This window comes from Mytilus galloprovincialis, chromosome 10, assembly GCF_965363235.1.
Source record: "Mytilus galloprovincialis chromosome 10, xbMytGall1.hap1.1, whole genome shotgun sequence".
NCBI lineage: Eukaryota > Metazoa > Mollusca > Bivalvia > Mytilida > Mytilidae > Mytilus > Mytilus galloprovincialis.
The window spans coordinates 16,651,283-16,672,853 of NC_134847.1; the positions used below are offsets into that span (position 1 = coordinate 16,651,283).

The window sequence follows — 21,571 nt, forward strand, 5'->3', positions numbered from 1 at the left end:
ACTTACTTGGATGTATATGTCAAGTTGGCAGTAGAAGCACTTCTGTGTTGACATGAATATACATATACATATGATATGGTCATTTTATGAATGAACTGATATTTAAATTTTAGGGAAAAAAATAAGGATTTCTACCCCAAGAATAAATTACCTAAGCTTTATTTTGGCTAAATTTTCGGAAGTTTGGGTCTTCAATGCTCTTCAACACCGTACTTAACTTTTTTGACTGTCATTGATTACAAAATTTAAATTGTGATATTTTTGATGAATTTATTACCAATGTTAAAATCTCGTAAATCGATAAGGAAGAGACAAAGTAGCAAACAGAAACTGAGAACATGGCATAAACTACAGAAGGAGCGAGACCAAGTGTTTCATCAGCAATATTTCAATGAAAGAAAATGGTGAAAAATGTCCAAAAAGTATCTATTTTAAATTAAATAAAGCATCTTAAAAAGTTGATCAAATATCTTGTTTTTCTGCTATTGACATACAACACAATTAAAGCACTCAAACAACTTGTAAAACGTCACGTTATTATTGTGGCGGTAATGTCCCACATCAGTAACCTCAAATTTAGTTACCGATAAACACTACAGGCACAGGTCATTATTTCAATCTTAGTATGTTTTGTTTTTCTGTTGGCAATCATTTGGTAGCTATATTCTCGCTTAGAATAATTAACTTCTCACGAAAACTATAAATTCAAAAATTATTACATTTTCTTACTTTTGCATATTAAGAGTTGTCTGCGGAACAGCAGCAGTACACATCACACTATCCTTACCATCTCTGGCAGTGTGGGATGTTTTGCAACTATCCATTTAATTATTGCCATTATCATATCAATGAGAGCATTCGTTGAATATACATACTTGTCAACATCCTTGCACAATACTAGATTGTAATGTAATGTGAAAATATTGGTCAAGAGTTCATAAGTCCAGCAAAAGCTGTCAAATCAAAACGGAGGAAGTTTGGTCAACTACTACTGATGATAACAGCATTTATATAGTTCAGGCAGTTGGTTTCCGCGATTTAATTGCTTTACATTTTTGTTTTTATAGATTGCCATGCGATAAGATTTTTACTCATTGTTTAATGCTTTCATGTGACATATTGTTGCTAACATTTAGGTTATTTAGTTTCTTGTTAATAGTTATCTCATCGGCAAGCTTTCCTTATTTCCTATTGCTACATTGTGCTATGTAGCAATGTGTTTGGATACATATTTAAAAGCTGGCCTTAACAGGTGTTTTTTTATTTCTGCAACAACCAGAAAAAAGTAAAATCACAAAATACTGAACTCCGAGGAAAATTAAAACAGGAAAGTCCTCCAATCAAATGGCAAAGTCAAAAGCTTCAACACATCAAGCGAATGGATAACAACTGTCATATTCCTGACTAGGTACAGGCATTTTCTTATGAAAAATACGGATTAAACCTGTTTATAAAGCTAGCTTGCATCTCGAATAAGGAACTTGCATCTCTAATAAGAATCATGTGTTCACAATTCTAACAACTTTTGTCAAATAGTATTTTTATAATTTTAAAATAAACTCATAATAGATACCAGAATTTCAATTTTGTATTCACCATGTCTGCGCCAGAAGCGCGTATCTAGTGTTATAAATTGATATGTTGATCACTCTGCAACAAACTCTTTTTTCTATGGTAAACAGCTAAGCATTAAAGAGACATTAACTGTCGAATTCATGTTCATTGATTTGACTCAAATTCACATTTATGATTTATAAGATACAAACACGTTTATCCAAATTACATAAAGTCTGAAATAAACAGTTAACATGTAAGAACACACCAAATCAAAAACATACTTCCTTACAAAATAATATGCCCAAATAATACTTCTATATAGGGTAACAAGCTCATTAAAATCCAACCAAAAATTTCTTCACAATAAATTTTCGATAATCAGCGAAGTTTTATGTGAAATAGATAGTAAAACATTGAAGTTGACGAATATTTATTGAATAACACTGTAGTGCATCGCAGTTACTAAACTTGCTTTATAAAGCAAATCATTGGCGCCCATACCACATCTTCCTATGACACAACTATAAAATTTTGTTATCCTAAGTTTCAGATTTTTATTTTTATTCCCCATGATTTGTTGTAAATACCATTCACTATATCCACCATATTTGATTGAATTCTGCTCACTATGATTTTTTTAACCGACATTAAGTAACTGAAATAGATACCACCACGTGCATGGAATCAAACAAAGAAGTTATGAGCATGACGTTTCCATTTGTTACTAAATTCCTAAATTGGTTGTTGTTGCAATTGTTTTCCTTGACAATCTGGATCCTTCAATTTAAGATCATTACGAACTATTTTTATTCAATATGAAAAAAAAGTTTTACTTTGATTGTTTTTTTTTTTACTAAAAAGCCTGAGTCTCTCAGACACTTGTCAAAACAAGAAGCAAGATCACTTAAGTTCACATTCAAATATATTTATGATGTTCTTTCCAATCTATTCATTGGGTTCCATTAATACATCATACAGAAGTATAATTTAAAGAGAAGGCATGTATTGCTTCTTCTGTCTCAATTTTAGATAAATACTTCGAATTTGACATAGCGGTCATCTCAGTACCAGAATATAAGACAAACGAGAAAATTTTAATTTTGAAATTATTTATTTCTCATACCTTAGTAGCAATATAACAACTCATTCGGTATTCAAGAGCTTATAGCTGCTACTCAGACTTTGTAAAATGTCATCAGAGTCTGAGCTGAAAGTTGATAATACACTCATCATAGATACCAGGATTGAAATTTTATATTTGCGCCAGACGTGCATTTCGACTACAAAAGACTCACCAGTGACGCTTGAATACAAAAAAAGTTAAAAGGCCAAATCAAGTACGAAGTTGAAGAGCAATGAGGACCAAAAATTCCTAAAAGCTTTGCCAAATAGAGCTTAGGTAATCTATTCCTGAGGTAGAAAAGCCTAAGTTTTTTTTTAAATATTCAAAGTTTTCTAAACAGTTAATTACAAATTATGACCATATCAATGATAATTCATGTCAATACAGAAGTGCTTTAAACCAGGGTTATACCAACGAGCATCTTGTTCTTTTTCTTAAAAAGTTCATCGGAAGATACTAAAACTTTAACAAATATTCCATATCAAGTTCACAAATAATACACCATGGTCTTGATGTATAGATTCTGGGTACAGACATTGTTTATCATATTATTAACGTGTTATTGTGTTCTTTTATTTGTCTTATTAAATTATTGCTTTTACAGGTTTGTCTATTTTTTGTAATATACATTTGACGTGGTTGGGTACTTATACATGCCATCATCGTTCTATCATGGTAAAATTTTGCATTCTTGTATTTCGTGTTTGCTTATGTGCCTTTTCTATATGCCTTTCTGTTATTCTTTGTTGAAATATTTGGTTTTTTTTAGTGATTTAGATTATAACATAATCTTAACTGCTGTATCCCTATTTTTAACATTTTTACCTGTTATGTCTGTTTGTTTTGTTCACACATCTAAAATAATGGAATTTAAGTGAGAGGTTTAGCGAGCTACAATTCTTATATCATTTGCATATCTATAAATACTTGAATTGGATTGGTCAATTAGAATTTTTCTCTTGGTTTACACTTATATAAACCATGTTTCTGAAACTACTTAAGTAATTTATTCATGCGCGATACACATTCTTGCTGGGATTTTCAGCAAATTGAGATTATAAAACAATTGCATAACAGTTGTTTATATTCTAATACACAAATAACAAAATAAAGAAATGAAATAAATGCACTTAAGCTTCGAAAATGTATAAAAATAAAATTTAAATAAAATTCCGCAAAATGTCATGAAGGATTTGGCGAATTTACGTCATGGCAAAACAGGACGTCATACGAATGAAATGTTCAAGGAAAAGATTATTTCGTTACGTGTACGCTTCAAATTCGGATAATATTGAATTAAAATGAAGTTTTTGAGGTAGGAGCGATTTCATTTTAGATTCTGTTGCATTTATTGTACATTTATGGTTTTTATGAATTCAATATGGCGGCGTACTCCTTAGTTACGACATACCATTGTGCTTTTGATGGCAAATATAGCAGCCATCAAACAAATAATTTAAATCAATAATCGCGTATGTTTGGCTGAAGAATAATAAGGATTAAACACATTTTTTCTAGAGGTTATTGATGTGTAAACCGGGTCTCTTACTCACAAACTAGACATAAATATCCTTTGGACTTTTATTCAGTTTGTGAGTTAATTGCCCCGGTTTACACATCAAAAACCTCTAGAAAAAATGTGTTTAATCCTATAATAAAACCAGGTTTAATCCACCAGAAAATGTCTGTACCAAGTCCGGAATTTGACAGTTGTTATCCATTCTTTTGATGTGTTTGAGCTTTTGATTTTGCCATTTGATTAGGGACTTTTCATTGTGAACTTTCCACCAGTTCAGTTTTATTCTTATTTTATATTTATTTTGTACAAGCTCACCAAACATGTAAATAAAAATCACAGGTCTAAGGAATTCAATGCCAAGATTCTGCTTGTAATACTAGAGCAGTTACAGAAACGTATAGAACCAACAAAGTTCATTTCATTTACAAGTTCCAATATCAGTTTTGACAAACATTTATGGAAACATATATATTCACTAATAGACCCCTTGATCAGTTTTCCTTGTGTCTTACATGACTACACGATTAAAAGATTAGTTCTACTCAATCAAGGAAATTCAATGTAACCATCAAGTGTCATTTCCCAAAACATCTCTATTTTTAGCAACCTTGACCCTGAACTTACACTTATTGGCATACGCTTCTAACCATCCATATATTTTCCCAATTATTTAAGTTTAAATTCAACCAAACAATTACAATAACGTTACCATCAGGAAACTGCTATGTGTCAATTTTGACGTTGAAAGTTTCACCTATATATATTTATCCCAAAACAAAAAGGTGATTGATTGAATAAATTTTAGAATTTAATGCCACTTACAGCATATACCATCCAAGCCAATTATTAGCAGAGGAAACAAGAGTATCTGGCAATCCTAGTCAAATCAGATGAAAAAGGGGGAACCCATCAATATTCCCCCCTTGTAATATCATATTCAATGTTCAGTTCTGCATTTCAAAGAAATTTACAAACTAGAGTAAAGTCTGTCTGTATTAAAAATAAAACACATAAAGTTTATTATTTAATGTTTTTCAAATCTAATAAACAAGTTTATACATTTTAATTATGTATGAAATTATTGCAAAGTTGTTGACATGTATGACATAAGATAAAAAAAAATATTCATTAATTGTTAATAAAAGAATTTATAAAATACCTTGGAAAATACAATTACAGTAAGACTAGAACTTTCAGTTATTGATGGTTTTGCAATAGAAAATCTACACTGAATGAACTGAAAATAATGCTCTTCAAATCAATGGTAATACAATTTGTTTTATGAAAGTTATTGTTTTAAAAAACTAGTTTTATTAAACATTAAATAAATCTCAAACTGATATATATTCCAAGTATCAAATACTTTTTTCAACAATATCATATTAATTCATATTTCTGATGAAATAGTTAAAGTAATTTGATTTGTTAATGCAACTGCTTTTTTATATTTATAACTCGGTTTCAAATTGAAACAAAATTAGTAATGCTTGCCAATATTACTGACATGATTGAGCTTTTGATTTGACCATTTCCTTAGTCTTTTTTCTGTTTAGAATTTTCCTTGGTTTTCTATATTTTTGTTATTTCACTTTTTGCAAGATCAATCTTTGAAGAATCACTTAAAAGAATTGTTAATCATTCAAATAATAATAAATCAAATTCTTCAATGTTTCACATGGATTAAAATTATATCTACCATGTCTTGTAAAAGGAAATGATAAATAACCAATAACAAGGCTTAATGATTAAAGAAATCCTTTTGCTCATTGAAAGAAACATTTGCAAACATCAAAACTGGTCAAGATAAAAAACATTAGTTATTAGGAATTTCTTAAACTTGGAAAAAAGTGAAAAATAGAAAATCAGTTCATTTTCTGGTCTATAAACTAGCATTACCGAAAAAAGGATCTTGAATAGGTAACACAGACTTGCATATAAAACTAACTAACTCTTCAACAAATCTAGTCTACCCCCTTTGATGTTAAACTTTGGAAATAAATCTATATAACTTAAAAAAGATACATGTATAAATTTCTTAATAGTTTCGAAATAATTCCTTGTTTAACAAGAATGAAATTTTTTTTCACATAATTCCTTGTTTAACAAGAATGAACAATTTGTCTCTAACATGTTTTTATAAAAACGCTAACTATGTATTTTGCAACTGAACACATGTGGAATGAGTCAAAATAGAACTGCTGCGAATGTTTCCTGATAATATTGAACTTTAGTTTTCAATATTATTCATACATGTCTTGATACATTTCTTGTCCAAGTCTGATATATTCCTCCTTCTCCTGGGGTGGCATCTTAGCCACCATATCATCAGTTACAGCATGTATGGAAACTTTAGCACCACCTATAGATACCATAGGGCCTTCGTCATCATCATCATCTTCCATTTCTTCTACAACTGAAATAATATATTAAGTGATCAATAGATAAGGTCAATAAATAAGTATAAGGGTACACTCAACCTTCCCAAATGTTAGAGAGAGGGTTGAGTGCTTATTAATAATTCTTTATGTGCCTTTCCCAAGTCAGAAGCCTGTAGTTGGTTTATGTCCGTCATATTTGTTTTTCCTAAATTGTTTTGTTAGGCCATTAAATTTACAAATTAAAATGTTTCATATTTTTCATGTCATAATCTTTTATAAGTGCCAACAGGGATTTTCTCATTTTTGAAGGCAATAAGGTTGCCTATATTTGCGTACATCCACTTTATGTTAACTTTGGTGGGTAGTTGACATCATATATACCACATCTCATTTTTCTTATATACATTTGTATAACTCTTTTTTTTAATAAATGTTGACCTTGTGATAATTGAACTAAATGAAGACTCTATAAAGACAAAAATACCTGCTCTATTGAGCTTGTATTGCATGATTGCCGATCATTTTTTTTTGTCTACAGTTTCTCTATATCTTCACAACTTTTTGCCAAAAGGACAAAAATAAAGATGTGTCATTTCATGATTATAACTTCTGTTAAGAGTCTTGTAGAGCATCTTACGGCAAGATTTAACTATGTGTAGATTTTGTCTTGTTGATAAATTTTTATTTAAAGTCTCTATCTATACATTAAAGTTTTCAAGATAATAGGCAACAATGCAAAACAAATATAGTTAAACTTGTCTTTAAAGGAGTTGAGTGACATCTTTTGCCATATAAATATTCAAATTTTGTCTTGCTAATCTTGTTTTCCTTAAAAGTTTCTATATATCTATCAAGTTTATAAGATATAGCAGTCAAAAACGCAAAAATTGGAATGATTCATGTTAAGAGGGAATAACTCCAATTAAAAGTCAACTGTCGATTTCTGATATGTTCACTTATTTGTAGATCTTATCTGACTGACAAATTTTGCAATAAAATATCTCTCAATCTAATTTATTACTTTACTGCATTCAAAGTAAAACGAAGAAAAGGGTAAAAGAAGTCATTGAGGGCAATAACTTCTATATGAAATCAACAGTTTTATGTATACGGACAGCAGGTAAAACTCAATATTCTAAACATTTCTGCTCCTGTCAGATTCTTCCTTTCATATCAGTTATTGAGATAATAAACTAAACTCAATTTACCCTCAACTTTGTATTTGTTTGGCTTTTTAACTATTTTGATCTGAGCGTCACTGATGAGTCTTATGTAGACGAAACGCGCGTCTGGCGTATAAAATTATAATCCTGGTACTTTTGATAACTATTTACCCCTATGTTTCATTTTAGCCATATTGTCCACTTTGGTAGACAGGCAGGTTCAAAAGACACATTTTTCAATTTAGATATCCCAATGATGAGTGTGGCAATGTCTGGTAAAATTTGCTGCAGTACCCCAGTAGTTTCAGGAGGATTTTTATGAAAGTTAATCAAACAGAACAACGCATGCATGAATGACAACATTTAAAATTTATTCAATTGATAAAAATTTTCACTTGGCTCTTTGTCTTAAAGCAAGACCCCTTTTGAATGTTTTGACCATGAGAATTTGGTTTTATTCCTGAAATCAAGAGGTCATGGACCAAGTTCAAGCTGCTTGTTGTGTATCCTGTTAAATGCTGTGCCCTAAATGTATAGGTTACACCTTAATAAAACATTTTTTTTGTGAGGATCTCAACTGTATCAGGCTTTTTCATGCACACAAAAGAAAAATTGATCACAATTTGTTCAAACACTGAAAAGCATTCATGTATTTCATAGTGATACCCATTGTAAGTTTGACAAAACTTTATAACCTGAAATTGGTTAAATAAAGGTATAGAAAGAATTATTTCATCTTTTTTATTATCTCAACAGATCAAGGCAATTTTCTGCTGGCACCTCTGTTCTTTATCATTCTTAAATATAAAGTATCATTTCAATTTTATTTAGCAAATTTAACTTGTAATTATTGTAAGCTGTTAATTCAAATTAACTGATTTAATGGCAAGAAGAACGCTCCCTTTTGATGGCTGTACTTTGACTTATAATGGTTTACGTGTACTAATTTTGTCTTGGAGGGAGGGTTGTCTCATTGACATTCATACCACATCTTGTTTAAATCCAAGGTTTTGATTGAAAAACGTTTTACCTGCAGAAGTTGTAGGCTTCTTCTCATCCTATGAGTCACTACTTGAGCTATCCTCAGTAGGTATGCCGGGTACTGCACCACTTTTCTTCTCGCGAATAATTAACATTGTTTCTATTTCATTACTGATATCATTACGTGTTGTATCTGCTCTTGAAGGTCCTGTAATATCTGACTTAGGTACACCCTGAAATATTATAAATATGGAAGATTAAAAATACAAATATATTTTAACAGTTTTCTTCAATTTTGAGTATATCAGGAAGGGTAAGTGGAGGTATACATATACTGACTATCTATGGTTTACTGGGTACATGAAAGTATTTAACATTACAATGTGTATTCCTTATGCAAAGTGGCTTTCTGCAATTCTTTAAATATAGTTTGTTGACTAAGCTCCAAGTCCAAGTGTTGGAGCTAAAGTTGTAAAATAGCTCTAAGAGACCAAATTAAATTCAAAAGATGATTAACATAATCGTAATTCATTTATAACACTGTAAATTCAGAAAATTAGTGTGTTTTTTTTCTAATATTGCAAAATATATGACAATATTATGTTCACAGCATAAAAAATAATTTCAGTTGTGATGTACCTTTACAAAACTGTTTGCAATTGTATTAATTAGAACAGTAATGAGCGATTTGCATTAATTATTCCCAAAATTCCCAAAAGTTTTGCCAAATCCAGCTAAGGTCATCTATGCCTGAGGTAGAAAAGCCTTATAAACTATACTTATAACGCAGTGTATACCAAACTCTGTCTGACCGACAAAAAGTCATTCGATCAGACAGAACTTGCAAGATTTTTTGGTTGAATATATGATAAAAAAGTTCAAATTTCTCTTTTGATCAGAAAAACCCTAAAACAGTTTGGCACAGACTGATAACGGCTATGGGTATCAAACTTATTACTTTTTTCAAATTCTGTGATATGGATAATACACATGTACATGTACAACGTACATGTATCAATAAGATTAGATTTCGGTGGAAATCACAATGTTTTCATATATCAATGAGGCAGCTACTAATGGCACTTAATAGCAAAAACATATTTGGTAATACAATTTATAAATGTGGGTGTATTGCTTCTCCTTTTTTATCTATGTAAATGAGAGAACTAAACTAAAATAAAAGTGCACACATTCAAATGTCTCAATAAGCCCCTGATTGATTTAGATTTTATTAAAGTGATAAATGCATACAGGAAAAAACTTTGTCAATGTATGGTTACCTCTTTTCTGTCTACTGTTAGGTAGTAACAAAAATTATAACGTAAATACATTTTGTAGCTGTTTCAATAAACTTTAACTTTTCCAATTTACACTCTAATGATAAACGGCATGACTGCATATATATATATATATATATGTCACATTTATAGATTTTATTATCAATAATCCAGTGGATTTTTATCACCTGTAGTGAACAAACAAAGTCTGGGGACCATCTCAAAATTTCAAGTTTTGTTAAAAAAAGAATTAAGTACGTGTTCACATGCAAGCATTTTGATTTATGAAAACATGATAGTTTAACTTCTAATGATTTAAGATAAAAATTATAAAAAACAACCATTTTGTTTTTAAAATCTCTTGTATGTAAAATTTAATTTGGAATAGTTAAATGCTATCAAAAGTAATCTTTGAGAAACACATATCTGTAGTCCAATAAAATTACTGGTAATGGCCGATTTCAGAGAAATACACGGAGGAGGGCAAGCCCCTATGTTATGCCAAATCTGTGAGATTGCCAGAGGTATAGAGTGGAAGTGTGTGGATTGTGATTTACTTATGTGTAAAACATGTAAAGAAAAAATTCATCCAAAGTTCAAGTTAGCAAATGAACACAAAATTGTCAACATCAAAGATGTCGGAAATAAGGAAGTACAAGTAAGAAGTTGTGAAGAAGAAATACGTTTTGGTAATATCAAATGTACCGAACATTGCGAAGAAATTTGCTGCTTGTATTGCCAATTATGTGACAAACTTATTTGTATGCAATGTGTTACAAAAACCCACAAGTCACATGTTTTTGAAGAAATAAAGTGTGGTTATCTTATCAAGAAAGACAATTTGATGAAACAGACCAGAACACTGAAAAATCAACAAGAATCATTAACAAATGAAATTGAAATATTAGAAAAAATAAAAGAAGAAAACAACCTTAAATATAGACAAGTTAAGAAGGACATCACAACGCATGAAAAGGTTGTAAAAGAGGAAGTCGAAAATTACACTTTATCTTTAATGAATAAACTGGATGAAAATTTGGATTTAATGCAACAGGGAACTGAGAAGAAAATTGACAGAGTTAAAAGAATGAAAGTGAAAATACAGGAAAAATTAACAAAAGCTGAGGAATTTATAAATTTAAAAGATGGCACCAATTTTTTCCAGAATATTGAGGAAATAGAAAAATCTTTAAAAGAAGATGTTCAAATGACTAATTTGAAAAAGAAACCCTGCCAACCTTTATTCCAGGAAAGCTTGATCTTTGCAACTTTGGAAAAATGAAATCTAACAATGGCACTTCAGATGAGGACGAAAAGGCTAGTATACAACTGGAATTAAGTATTTGGAAAGAATATGTAACATCTACAGCTCATGTTATACTAGTTGTGACTTCTTCTGATGGATATTTATGGATGTACTCACCACAATTGTTGATGAAAACCAAACCAACAGGAAACATGCTACAAGAGATCACAAAGCATGAAATATTTATTAGAAGCATGGCAGTCTCTCCGTGGAATGATATTTTATTATGCACAAGTGACGACAGGGTCAAACGTATTAACAACCAAACAGGCCAGCTTAGAAATTCTAAATTTAATGTAGGATCCTTGCGTCCTGTTTCCATATTTGTAAAAGACAATTTCATCCTGGTAGGGGCTATAAATAGAGACTATCCTGAATACGGCAGAAGGGTAGTGATAAAGATGAATGAAAACGGACAACATACTCATACAGCAGAATTCAAGGAAAACAATTTACCTATTTTCATATATCCCCTTTTGGCATGCACAAATTATGCGCAAGAAATATTTGTTATAGATGGATTGTCATCCGCGAGTGGATATAGAATAGCTATTATCTTACAAAATAATAGCATTAAGTATTATGAAGGCCATTCAGTTATTAATTCATTTAACAAACGGTTCCGACCAATGTCTATTCAAGCAGCGCCATCAAACAACATTATAGTAAATGACACATCAACCAACACACTACATATCCTTGACCCATCCGGGCGACTTTCTGCGTATGTTAATTTGAATGAAATGGGCATACACAATGGATTTTCTCTATGCTGCACTGAAAAAAACTTTTTATAGGATGTCATACCATTCAAAAGGATGGATGTAAAAATCAAGAAAAAGCCAAGGCCAGCTTATATGAACTAAACATAGAAGGATGTTCACATTTAGTTAAACAATAAATCTGATGATGATTTTGTAGTGAATTTGATAAAGATTGGATATTTTCACATTACGTATTAAATTAAAAAAATAAAACATTATTAAAGTTCATTAAGTTCATAGTATTTCTTTGTATTCTCAACTTCAGCAAGCATTTTACTGTCCAATAAATATTCACAGGTCATTGTTTAAATTTAAGTTGGTTTTGAGTGTCAGTTGGCAAACATTCGGTAGCTATATTCTCGAAGAGAATAACTAACTTCTCACGGAAACTGTAAATTCAGAAATTATTACAATATTTTATTAATGCAAAAACGTGACACTATCAGATAATGAAATCTTACATGCGTGGTTAAAGAAGTTGTTCTCTTTTCATAAATGTTTGCTATCGTATGATTAGTCTTTGCATTTTGCTATTCCTGAGGTAGAAAAGCCTTAGTTTTTTTTTTTAAATTCAAAGTTTTCTAAACAGTTAATTAAAAATTATGACCATATCAATTATAACTCATGTCAACACAGAAGTGCTTTAAACCAGGGTTATACCGACGAACATCTTGTACTTTTTCTTAAGAAGTTCATCGAAAGATACTAAAACTTGAACAAATATTCCATATCAAGTTCACAAATAATACACCATGGTCTTGAGGTATAGATTCTGGGTACAGACATTGTTTATCATATTATTAACGTGTTATCAGTCGGAAAGCAAGCCCTTAGAAACGACCGTTGTTGCTACTTTCTTAAGACAACAATGGGACTGATATTAAAACCCGCCATTCTGAAATTGCGTTAATTTCGCGGATTTTTTTTTTGGCGCCAATTTAAAAGTTTATCTTTTTTTCAGTTTCCTACTTGCCATTAGGGTCTGAAATAGATTTATTTCGATTTGTTAAGCATGGAGTTTATTATCTAAAGGAAAAAAAATCTCAAACATGTCAAATTGGCCGTGTTCTAACGATTCCGTAATGCCGTTGATCGTCGTTTAAAATTTTTTTCTTCTATTTTTCACAGATTAACAAAGACTATATGTACTATACAAACAATTAATAATACGTATCTCAAAATTTAAAAAAAATCATAAAGTATAACGTTCTATTACCCCTTGGGAAACCCCGTTTGAACTAAATTCCAAAAGAAAGACATTTTTTGACATTGTAGATTTTCGGTCTTACACATCGATGTCACCTGGCATCTGAACACAGTCAATGTACACACATTTAGTATGTTTTTTTGAAAAAGTAATGGCGAGATCAGCTGTGAATATTTGACTGGATTAATTATTCTCTTTAAGTCAGTGAAATGTATGACTTAACTAAAACAAGGTAAGGAAATCTTATATTGTCTTTGCACAACCTTAACTGCTTTAGATGACTGACATAAGACACATTCGTTGTTTATTATAATATATTTTTTTTGTGATAAAGTAATCCTGCAAAAGTAAATGAGAAAGTATTGTCCTAAATTTGAACTTAGGCAGCCAGACAACCATTTGATTTTCTGGTGGGGGTAGGGGGTGGTGGCTATTGATTGTTTTGAAGAAAAAAAAGTTTGTTTCCAATTTTTGGATAAAAAATAATTTGTTTTTAACCCTGAGAAAAAAAATGTTTGTTTTATCCTCAGCTGCCATTAAATGAAATGCTAAAATTGAAAGAGAAGAATTGTTTTCAACTTGTCTGGAAAAAATCCATAGTTCCCCCCTCCCTGAAAACAAATGGTTGCTGCCTTCAAACAATCTCTTTCAGAGTATCATTTTAATCAATCTTATTCAAAGCATTATCATACTGACATGAAGTGTGACTTAATTTTGACTTGTGATCTAAAACATAATAGTTGACTTAGCCCCCCAGAAACTGCTCTGAAATACTTTTATTTATATTTAAAAATGCATAGTTTTTTTAATGTTATTATTGTTTTTTTCAAATAGAAAAGGAAAAATATTACTGAGTCTATTTTGTTCTTATTTATTTTCAAGTTCATGATTAGCACCATTTATTTATTGGTTTAGTGTGTTATTTTTATAATTTGAGTCCATTCATTAGAACTATAACTTGCATGAAATCAATGAGACAACATGTATTGTTATATTTAGTTTGTTCATACAAGGATTGCAAACTAATTTTCCTTTTATAAATTTAAAATGATGAAGATTTTACATTCAGAATACTTTCATTATGATCTCTTTTAAGTTTAAATGAAAAAGGTAGGACCAACTTGCAAGTGTCAGTAATGAAAAGGAATTCCTGTTTTTTATCATTTTAATACTGTCTTGATCCATTATTCATGAATATTTAGACTACCCCTTGTATAAATTGAGTGGACATTTATTTCTGTTTTAAAATAATTTGGTTGCAGCAGTAAAAATACTTACCAAAACATGAATATTAAATTAACTCTTGGAATATTAAATTAATATTAAATTATTAACCCTATTTAGCTATTATGGCACATAGGGACACATAGGGCCCATTTCACATGGACTGAGTTCTGAAAAGTAATAACATCTGTTTCTCTGTTTTTTGGCACATGTTTACAGTATCAAAATATATTTAATAAGATAGTTTTTAATAATATCCACATGTAAATAACAGCATATGGTGCTTGATATAACAATAGTTTGTTCATGATAGTGTCAAACAAAGGGACGTAACTCGTGAATTACCGTCGGCCCCGCTTCGTCAGAAATATCGACACATCTAACTGGCACATTTGCGTATCTTAGCATATCAACTGGCACAAATTTGACATATCATAGTCCAAGTTATGTTACATAACATAATTTAAATTCAGCATAGCTTCCCGAGAAGTTAAGAAAGAAAATGACGATTTTAATTTTCTGTGACCAATTTTTTTCGTCAACACCTTGACTTTGAAGACACATTTTGAGAGAAAAAAATGAGTTTAATCCATAATTGAGTTAAGTAATATATTTCTTATATACTCAAGAATGTTCACTTTAAAGGAAATTAGTTTTAATTCATGCAAAAAACTACAAATTCCAGAAAACGAGCTTCACTTTTTTTGGTAAAAAAATGCCCATATATGGTAATCACATGACGTCCATTGTTGCTTTAAGAAATGGGGTCAAACCGGGGTCAGCTTTCCGACTGTTATTGTGTTCTTTTATTTGTCTTATTAAATTATTGCTTTTACAGTTTTGTCTATTTTTTGGTAATATATATTTGACGTGGTTGGGTACTTATACATGCCATCATCGTGCTATCATGGTAAAATTTGCATTCTTGTATTTCGCTTTTGCTCATGTGCTTTTTCTATATGCCTTTTTGTTATTCTTTGTTCAGAATATTTGTTTTTTTTAGTGATTTAGATTATAACACAATCTTAACTGCTGTATCCCTATTTTTAACATTTTTACCTGTTATGTCTGTTTGTTTTGTTCACACATCTAAAATAATGGAATTTAATGCAACTATCATTTAAGTGAGAGGTTTAGCGAGCTATAATTCTTATATCATTTGCATATCTATAAATACTTGAATTGGATTGGTCAATAAGAATTTTTCTCTTGGTTTACACTTATATAAACCATGTTTCTGAAACTACTTTAGTAATTTATTCATGCGCGATATACATTCTTGCTGGGATTTTCAGCAAATTGAGATTATATAACAATTGCATAACAGTTGTTTATATTCTAATACACAAATAACCAAAAAAAAAAAAGAAATGAAATAAATGCACTTCAGCTTCGAAAATGTATAAAAATAAAATTTAAATAAAATTCCGCAAAATGTCATGAAGGATTTGGCGAATTTACGTCATGGCAAAACAGGACGTCATACGAATGAAAATGTTCAAGGGAAAGATTATTTCGTTACGTGTACGCTTCAAATTCGGATAATATTTAATTAAAATATGGTTTTTGAGGTAGGAGCGATTTCATTTTAGATTCTGTTGCATTTATTGTACATTTATAGTTTTTAGGAATTCAATATGACGGCGTACTCCTTAGTTACGACATGCCATTGTGCTTTTGATGGTAAATATAGCAGCCATCAAACAAATAATTTAAATTAATAATCGCGTATGTTTGGCTGAAGAATAATCAGGATTAACACATTTTTTCTAGAGGTTATTGATGTGTAAACCGGGTCTCTTACTCACAAACTAGACATAAATATCCTTTGGACTTTTATTCAGTTTGTGAGTTAATTGCCCCGGTTTACACATCAAAAACCTTTAGAAAAAATGTGTTTAATCCTAAAATAAAACCAGGTTTAATCCACCAAAAAATGTCTGTACCAAGTCCGGAATTTGACAGTTGTTATCCATTCTTTTGATGTGTTTGAGCTTTTGATTTTGCCATTTGATTAGGGACTTTTCATTGTGAACTTTCCACCAGTTCAGTTTTATTCTTATTTTATATTTATTTTGTACAAGCTCACCAAACATGTAGAAAAAATCACAGGTCTAAGGAATTCAATGCCAAGATTCTGCTTGTACTACTAGAGCAGTTAGAGAAACGTATAGAACCAACCAAGTTCATTTCATTTACAAGTTCCAATATCAGTTTTGACAAACGTTTATGGAAACTTATATATTCACTAATAGACCTCTTAATCAGTTTTCCTTGTGTCTTACATGACTACTAGATTAAAAGATTAGTTTCACTCAATCAAGGAAATTCAATGTAACCATCAAGTGTCATTTTCCAAAACATTTCTATTTTTAGCACAGTGACCCTGAACTTATACTTATTGGCTTACACTTCTAACCATCTGTATATTTTCCAATTATTTCAGGAAACTGCTGTGTGGCAATTTTGAAGTCGAACATTTCATTTATTTATATATATTTATCCCAAAACAAATAGAGCAGATACCATCGAAGCCAATTATTAGTATAGGAAACCAGAGCCTCTAGCAATCCTAGTCAATTCAGATGGAAATGGGGGAAACTCCCCTCTTGTAGTATCATATTCAATGAAGTTTACAAACTAGTGAACCCTGTCTATATTAAAAAAAATAAAAGATATAAAGTTTATTATTTAATGTTTTTCAAATCTAATAAACAAGTTTATACATTTTAATTATGTATGAAATTATTGCAAAATTATTGACAAGTGTGAACAGCAGTGATTTTTTTTAATCCAAAGGAACAGACATAAGATAGAAAAATATATTCATTAATTGTTTATAAAAGTATTTATAAAATACCTTGTAAATATAATTACAGTAAGACTAGAACATTTTAGTTATTGCGGGTTTTGTAATGTAAAATACATACTAAATGAACTGACGATATTGCTCTTAAAATCCATGGTAATACAGTTTGTTCAAGGATGATAAGTATTGGTTTAGAAACTAGTTTTACATTATATAAATCCCAAATTGATACAATTCCAAGTATCAAATACTTTTTTTGTAGCAATAAAGTATCAGTTAATTCTTATTATCAATGGTATGGTTTAAATCAATTGATATGTTGAGGACAACTGCTTTTTAAATTTATACCTCGCAGTTTCAAATTCAAACTAAATTAATGATGCATGGCAACATTATGGACATTTACAAAATACATTTTTGAAGGATTCCTTAACATAATTGTTAAACTATCAAATAGTGACAATAATACAAATTCTTAAATGACACACTTAACAAGGCTTGATAATTTAAGAACTCTTTTTGTTCATTGAAAGAAATATTTGCAAATGCAAACATCTAAACTGTTAAAGATCAATTCTAATATGACGTGCTTCTTTAGCTTGGTAAACAACACTGTGATAAAATTCTCGATAAAATATACTTAGCGCAGACTCAGAGATATACATAATAATGGCTGTTACAATATACTTCCCACGTAAATCTACATGTATTGAAACCTATTTGCAGACCCTTTGCCGATTTTATTGTTTAAAAAAGTGCAATTAAAAAAGACAAAATAACTTTTATTATTATTCGTATGCATAATAAAAAAAAGTAATGCACAAGAGCTCGGGGAAATCAACAAAATAGAAATAAAATAAAATTCCGCGAAAGTCTCTTAATCTTTCTGGCGCATTTAAATCATTTCAAAACATGACGTCATACAAATGAAACCGCTAAAGTTGAAAGTTTTCTGTTACGTGAACCATCGCGGAATTCGTATGATATTGTATTAAAACTGATTTTTGAGGTAGGTTTTGTTTAATTTTCTATTCTATTGCATTATTCGCATATTTACTCATTTCAGTAAGTCAACATGGCGGCTCCTTAGTTACAAAATGTCAACTTTTGATTTGTGAGGGAAGCTTACGAGAAAAACATGACAAATGTTGGGTTTGCGAATTTAAAGAATTAAAAAGTTTTTTCTAGCAGTTATTCACGAAATAACCTACGCAAGCTACATATTTATAAAGATATTTGAGCTTTATCTAACATGGAGTAAAAAGTAAAAAAGAACCAGTGGCGGATCCAGAACTTTTCCTAAGGGGGGCCCGCTGACTGACCTAAGGAGGGGCCCGCTCCAGTCATGCTTCAATGATTTCCTATATAATCAACCAAATTTTTCCCACGAAAGGGGGGGCCGGGCCCCCCAGGGCCCCCCCTGGATCCGCCTATGAGAACAGCCACACACACATCATACCCACCCTCGCTTCAGTTTTTTAATGACCGTATTTGTCCTATTAGAACCGAAATAACACTCAGGATAAAATTCGAATATCACGGCCCAGGCCATGTGTAAATTTTCAACAATCTATGGCTTCCATGAATTGTTTCTTAAATAACAATAGAAAAATAATAAAACATGAAAGAAAATAAAAATCAGTTTAATTTTGGTCTATTAAATAACTTTCGGAATAAATGATCTGAAATAGGAAAAACATATTTAAGTATAAAACTCTTTATCCATTTAACAATGGTTAGTCAACACTTAAAGTTCCAGATATAAAAATATTTCTATTTTCAAATAATTCCTTGTTTAACAAGCATGAACAATTTGTCTCTAACATGTTTTTATAAAAACGCTAACTATGTATTTTGCAACTGAACACATGTGGAATGAGTCAAAACTGCTGCAAATGTTTCCTGAAAATATTGAACTTTATTTGTCAACATTATTCATACATGTCTTGATACAGTTCTTGTCCAAGTCTGATATACTCCTCCTTCTCATGGGATGTCATTTTAGCAGCCATATCATCTGTTACGTCATGTATGGAATTTTTAGCACCACCTATGGACACCATAGGACCTTCATCATCATCATCATCATCATCATCATCTTCCATTTCTTCTACAGCTGAATAAATATATAAAGTGATCAATAGATAAGGTCAATGAATATGTATAAGGGTGCACTTAACATTCCCCCAGGTTAGGAAGAGGGTTGAGTGCTTATTAATAATTCTTAATGTGCCTTTCCCCAAGTCAGGAGCCTGCAGTTCAGTGGTTGTTATTAGTTGCTCTCTGTATAATTTGTTTTTCATAAATTGCTTTGTTATAAATGAGGCCGTTAGTTTTCTCAATTCAAATGTTTCATATTTATTATGTTATTATCTTTTATAGCTGACTACAGGGTATGGGATTTTCTCATTGTTGAAGGCAATTAGGTGTTTACATTCACTTTTTTTAAACTTTGGTGGTTAGTTGTTTCATTGGCATCATATATACCACATTTCATTTTTCTTATATACATTTGTGTATTAACTCAATTTTTTAACAAATGTTGACCTTGTGATATTTGAACTAGATAAAGGCTCCAAAAGACAAACATCTCCGCTTTAAATTGCATGCTGTCAGTGAAAGGGTTAAAAAGACCTCCTCAAATAAAAAATGTGTGTGAAACTCAGCTTCAGCATGTCATGCCAAAAAATGATCTTGTTACTGTGACAAAACTTTACAACCCGAAATTGGAAAAATACCTGTAGGTCTAGAGAGAAATGTTTTGTTTTTTTCTTAAAGGATCAAGGCAATTTTCTGTTGGCACTTCTGCTTTTTATCAGAACAAAATATCAATTATTTTAATTTTATTTCAGCCAATTTAAATTGTGATACTTGATAGCTGTTAATTCAAGTTATTATTTAATGATATGAAGATGACAAGATTTGTGGTTTCAGAAGCTTTACCTGCAGAAGTTGTAGGCTTCTTCTCGTCCTCTGACTCACTACTTGAGCTATCAATAGCAGGTATGACAGGTACTGCACCACTTTTCTTCTCATGAATAATTAACAATGTCTCCATTTCATTACTGGTAACACTACGTGATGTATCTGCTCTTGAAGGTCCTGCAATATCTGATTTTGGTACACCCTGAAATATTGTATTGGTAGATTAAAAATACAAATATGTTTTTAGAAATTTTCTTCAAACTTTGAGTATATAAGGGAGAGTAAGTGGAGGTATACATACTGACTATCTATTGTTGGCTAGTTGATTAAATACTTTAACATTACTATGTGTATTACTCATCAATGCAAAGTGGCTTTCTGCAATTCTTCAAATTCATTTCAAAGTTTTTTTTATCTTGATATGATTCTTACAAATTCATGTATATAATTATATTTCCCATCTCTGTCATTCAGACTGGTCTCTCCCTGACAGCTTCTTTCTTCCTCTCCTCATCCACTGTAATGGTATCAGTACTCTCTGGCATTTCAAAGTCACGGCCACGGGTTTCATCTCCACTCCAAATTGTTTTATCTCCTTGTGTTGAAGTAAATAAACTCATAATAGATACCAAGACTAAAATTTTACACTTACGCCAGACGCGGGTTTCGTCTACAAAAGACTCACCGGTGACGCCCGAATAAAAAAATGTTGAAAAGGCCAAATAAATTACGAAGTTGAAGAGCATATAGGACCAAAAATTCCTAAACGTGTTGCCAAAATACAATCTACTCCTGATGAAGAAAAGCCTAAGTATTTCAAAAATTGAAAGTTTTGTTAGCAGTTAATTTATTATTATAAACATATCAATGATAACTCAAGTCAACACAGAAGTGCTGACTACTGGGCTGGTGATACCCTCGGGGAAATAAATCTCCACCAGGAGTGGCATCGACCCAGTGGTTGTAAATAAACTCATCATAGATACCAGGACTGAAATTTTACACTTAAGGTTATATACTCCAATTATTACATAAAAATGGCATTATCAATGATCAGAACAAAAATGTGGTCAAGTTTAGATAAACCAAGTCAGACAAAATTATAATATATCTGAAATTCATTCAATACACCACATATTGTTAACCTTTTGCTAAAAAGTCGAAATTGAATATCAAGAAACACTACTTACAGTTTTTAAGAAGTCTTGAACCATGAAAATGAGGCCAAGGACAATGAACATATGTCAGATGGAAACTTCATAACATAAGGCATCTATATGCATAGTATGAGCCTGGCATCCAGGTATTTTTTTTAGAGCAGCAAAATTTATCAATGAA

The 21,571-nt window shown here is 30.8% G+C and overlaps 1 protein-coding gene across 5 annotated transcripts in view; it reads right to left on the reverse strand.

The window, feature by feature from the left end:
- Positions 1-6,118: 6,118 nt before the first annotated feature.
- Positions 6,119-21,571, reverse strand: part of LOC143049928 (general transcription factor IIE subunit 1-like) — a 49,895-nt gene continuing 34,442 nt past the window's right edge. For 3 of the 5 annotated variants that reach the window (XM_076223703.1, XM_076223702.1, XM_076223701.1), the window contains exons 4-5: positions 20,252-20,435; positions 19,047-19,424 (exon numbers count right to left, since the gene is read on the reverse strand). In XM_076223703.1, coding sequence (XP_076079818.1) covers positions 19,240-19,424; positions 20,252-20,435 — 369 coding nt within the window. In that variant the 3' untranslated portion in view covers positions 19,047-19,239. Of the gene's footprint in view, positions 6,613-19,045; positions 19,425-20,251; positions 20,436-21,571 lie in introns of those variants that run through there. The other 2 variants (XM_076223706.1, XM_076223705.1) reach the window with 2 other exon arrangements.